At 37.2% G+C, this 4,073-nt stretch overlaps 1 protein-coding gene across 1 annotated transcript; it reads left to right on the top strand.

The window, feature by feature from the left end:
• Positions 1–1,091: 1,091 nt before the first annotated feature.
• Positions 1,092–3,704, top strand: LOC149844208 (translationally-controlled tumor protein homolog). Its single transcript, XM_090000402.1, has 5 exons — positions 1,092–1,226; positions 1,924–1,997; positions 2,159–2,287; positions 2,371–2,528; positions 3,365–3,704. Exons 1-5 carry the CDS (start codon positions 1,199–1,201, stop codon positions 3,480–3,482), a joined length of 507 nt encoding a protein of 168 aa, XP_089856528.1. The 5' UTR covers positions 1,092–1,198; the 3' UTR covers positions 3,483–3,704.
• Positions 3,705–4,073: the final 369 nt, after the last annotated feature.

Genomic DNA, 4,073 nt, shown 5'->3' with positions numbered 1-4,073 from the left:
TAGTTTTTTTTTTTTAAATTTATAACCCGAAAAACTGCACTCGACACAAAGAGCATGTCGCTCTGGTTCAACCTAGGGGTGGCAAAACCTGACACGACCCGCCAACCCACCTCTTAGGCGGGTTTGGGTTGGGCTTAAACTAACCCATTTAATAAACGGGTCGACCCACCTAACCCGTTTATTAAACAGGTTGGGTTCGTGTTAGGGGTATGCCAACCCGCCAACTTGTCTGCCAACCCAACCCCCAACCCGACCCGTCAACCCAACCCGACCTGCCAACCCACCCGCTAAACAGGTTGGCGGGTTGTGTCAGATTACCCGTTTAATAAATGGGTCGGGTTCGGGTTGAGGTATGCTGACCCACCAACCCGAGTCCACTCCATTGCCACACCTAGTTCAACCTGCCATACTTAAAACTCCAAGGCTAGCAGCCATAGTTGCATTGGTACTCGATACACCGTTCGTCTACCACCCATACAATATCAGATTTTGATAAAAAACTCATATCTTTATGATTTAATTTTATAGATGCATCATTTATATTGATATTTAAATTAATAAAATTTATAAAAAATTGTTATAAATAATGATTGATTTATATATTATGTTTAAGTATTCTAAATTGTAGTTATCTTTATAAAAAATATATAATTGATATCCACTATTTAGAAATTCCTACCATTTTTTTTTTAGAAATGACACCAATGTTTATTAAAAACTCGTATCAATATGTATTTGATTTTGGCAACTATGTGATGTATTAAGAAGTTGGAACAGTGTTGACAGTATCGGCCTGAATCGAAAGATACGCATCGTATCAGTAGAAAATTGATATGATACTAACTTGAATCAGTTATTTTTTTAATAAATATAAAATAATTTAAAGTAAAATTGTAATATTATTTTAATGATTTTGACATGTGTCATTTTGATTGAACCAAATATTTTTTAATTATTTTTTAGACGATTCAAAAGAATCAAAACCATTCACTTAATTCTCTAAATTTTTTTAACTTACCAAAAACAAGGAAAAGTATTAAAAACAAAAATGAAAAGAAAAATAAAATACCCTAAATTTTCTACTTTCCTTTGGCCAGGCGGCGACGGAGGGACCGAAACCTTCGCCTATAAATAGTTGTCCTCCCTCTGTCTCTCCTTCCCCTGTTGCGGATCACTAGGGTTTCGCTTGTCTGCAACAATGTTGCTCTACCAAGATATTCTCACCGGTAATGATTTCTTCTTCTTCTTACACTTTCTAGGGCTTCGATCGTTGAATTTCTCTGCGGTTCGATCTGTCTCCTTGTGTGTGTTAATCTTATAAACTCGTGTAGATCTATCTTTTCTTTTTTTCGTGACTCATTCGATACTTCAAGCTTCAACAGGTAAGTGAAGAGAGAGACAAAAGAACTCTACGATTAATGGAAATGTGTTGTTTTCCACTGCCTTTTTTTGTCTCTCTATTCACTTACGTGTTGAAGCTCGAAGGTTGTTTTGTTTGCGATACTCCATTAATCCTTTTATCTTCTTCGAATATACATTTAGCGTGTTTTTCCTTAGGTTCTTTAGGCTTCCGGAAGGTGGGGTTCTATGTGTTTCAAGTTCGCGGAGTATATGGTTCAAATCCTTAATTACACAGGGATTTGTGATTCCATTAGTGATCTTGACTGATTTACGTGAACTGATAGAATCTTGGCTGGTAACATTGCATATTTTGATTGCAAAGTGATCCAACTGACTTGGGGATCACATGTATTTTTGGTGGTTGTGCAATATCCTTGCTTTGCTTGTGCGTACTAATGTTTTGTAAATTTTATTCGGAAATTTCTGTAAAATTGAGCATTGCCATTTGTATGTGATCCTGGTTTCCACGGTCAACAACTTGTGGCTATTTTTTAATGTTATTTGGTTATATGACAACTGCAGCGGATGAGCTCCTCTCCGATTCATTTCCATATACAGAGATTCAGAATGGAATTCTATGGGAGGTTGAAGGAAAGGTTAGTGCAATCGCCTTTTGATTTATTACTTCCGCGTTGGCTGACTAAGACTTTGGTTTTATGTTTTTTTTTCCCTTAAAGAAAGATCTGTCCTTGTTGTTGTTCTATAACGTTGTTTTTGTCGCTCTAGCATTATCTAATAAATTTCTAATTGTTGATAGTGGGTTGTCCGAGGATCAGTTGATGTAGACATTGGAGCGAACCCATCTGCAGAGGGTGCTGAAGAAGATGAAGGTGTCGATGATCAAGCTGTCAAAGTAGTAGATATTGTTGACACCTTCAGACTTCAGGTAAAATATGCATGCGTGTTTTTTGTTGAGGATGCATATGTTAATCTACGGAATATATTGATAGTTATCATTGCTTTTTACAGGAGCAACCTGCTTTCGATAAGAAGCAGTTTGTGACTTATATGAAGCGTTACATTAAGCTACTCACTCCTAAGTTGGAGGAGGAAAAACAAGAACTGTTCAAGAAGAACATCGAGGGTGCAACCAAATTCCTTCTCTCTAAGCTTAATGACCTTCAATTGTAAGTACCTTATTTTCTGTCTTTTAAATCAAATGGTTATGATGACGAAGGTCTAATACATGATTATTTTAACTTGTCTCTTAGTTCTTTTGGTAATGCACCTTAAGCATACGCGCATAACTGTTTTTTTCTGTTGGGGAAACTCAGCAATGGTTGCTTTGTATTTTTTCCCATGAAGTTGGGTGCTGTCAGAGTTTTACATGACGGCCTCAGGGTGTATGATGTTGGTTAGAATGCAATATCAAATATGTTACCGGAAAAACTTTATGCTAGTGTCGTTCCCAACTTTCGAAAGGAAAATCTTGTTCACCGTTTTCCTTTTTATAGACTTTAGATATATCTTCAAATGATGTTGGATTAGGCAGGTCTCCTTATGTGACAATTGTCGTTGCTTCCTATTTTTGGATTTGGACGAAGTCTATGTGAAGAATGTTAAACACTGTTGGCTATCACTTCCCTCTGCAGAAGTACATCAAGTGCTGTTTGATTTTTATAAAACCCAGTTAATACCGCGTCGAAGCATATAAGATATCTAACTGTTAGTCAATATGGCAGAGATGGCATTTGTCTGCTCTTATCACTATGCTTGTGAAACTTAAATTTAAAGGTTAGGTTGTGGGAGTAGTGTTATGCATTGCGTGACTTCTTCAAACTCTGTATGCTTTGTCCATGTTTCTCTGATCTTGAATATTTTCAGCTAGTGTTGCTTCTCATTCTCGAATATATTGCTTGCATCCACAAAACCAAGAGTCATGTTCATCTCTTGTACGTCATATTTGTTAATCTTGATAGCTGATCAGACTCAATGAACTGACTCTTGCTGTGGCCTTTTGCAGTTTCGTGGGAGAGGGCATGCATGATGAAGGTAGCTTGGTCTTCGCGTACTACAAAGATGGTGCTACCAATCCGACCTTTTTGTTTTTTGGTTATGGTTTGAAGGAGGTCAAGTGTTAAAATAGAGTTTGATGGGGATATAGCTGCTGAATTGTTGTTTCTGTTTTCTCTGTTTGTTTTCTTTCTGTTGGTTTTGGTGTAGACTTCAAGTTTGGATGATGATGATGGGTTTCATTCATGATAATAACATATTTATTGGGTAGGGTCTTTCTTCGTGCTCCTGTTGGAAATTGTTAAGATCATATATATTAATATTGATCAATATTATTAGATTTGTAGCCATCAGTTTCCATGTTATTGACCATAATCTGCTATTTTTTGTGTGCGCCAAACGTGTTGCATGTTTTTGTTTTCTTTGGGGACAGACCAGCTGATTAGAAAAAATAAGAAAGGAAAAGGGGCGGCTGCTTATTTTCTGGTAGTTCTTGGGCATGGATCAATGCTATCTGAATCAAATTGAATCGGCCCCTTTTTTATTCGATGCAGGGGCCAATTCAGGCCCGGTTCGACTTTGAATCAAGTGTCGAAAATTTGGCCTATCTGTATAACTTGTTCCTGCGTATATATGTCACGGATGGGGTCAGGGAGATGAGTGTTACTGGTGCTCTTACTGATGTTGGTCGATCTTATTGTGGTGCTATTTATTGATGT

The sequence above is a fragment of the Nuphar pumila genome, chromosome 3 (genome assembly GCF_984573655.1).
Source record: "Nuphar pumila chromosome 3, dmNupPumi1.hap1.1, whole genome shotgun sequence".
Lineage (NCBI taxonomy): Eukaryota > Viridiplantae > Streptophyta > Magnoliopsida > Nymphaeales > Nymphaeaceae > Nuphar > Nuphar pumila.
Note: the sequence above shows the minus strand (reverse complement) of the source record. Positions and strands in the feature narration are given on the sequence as shown.

Bases quoted from the DNA above. Each gene is read 5' to 3' on its own strand.
- LOC149844208 (XM_090000402.1), top strand. From the start codon at position 1,199: ATGTTGCTCTACCAAGATATTCTCACCG. The intron at 1,998-2,158 runs GTTAGTGCAATC...AATTGTTGATAG, and splicing joins TATGGGAGGTTGAAGGAAAG to TGGGTTGTCCGAGGATCAGT. The intron at 2,529-3,364 runs GTAAGTACCTTA...GGCCTTTTGCAG, and splicing joins AAGCTTAATGACCTTCAATT to TTTCGTGGGAGAGGGCATGC.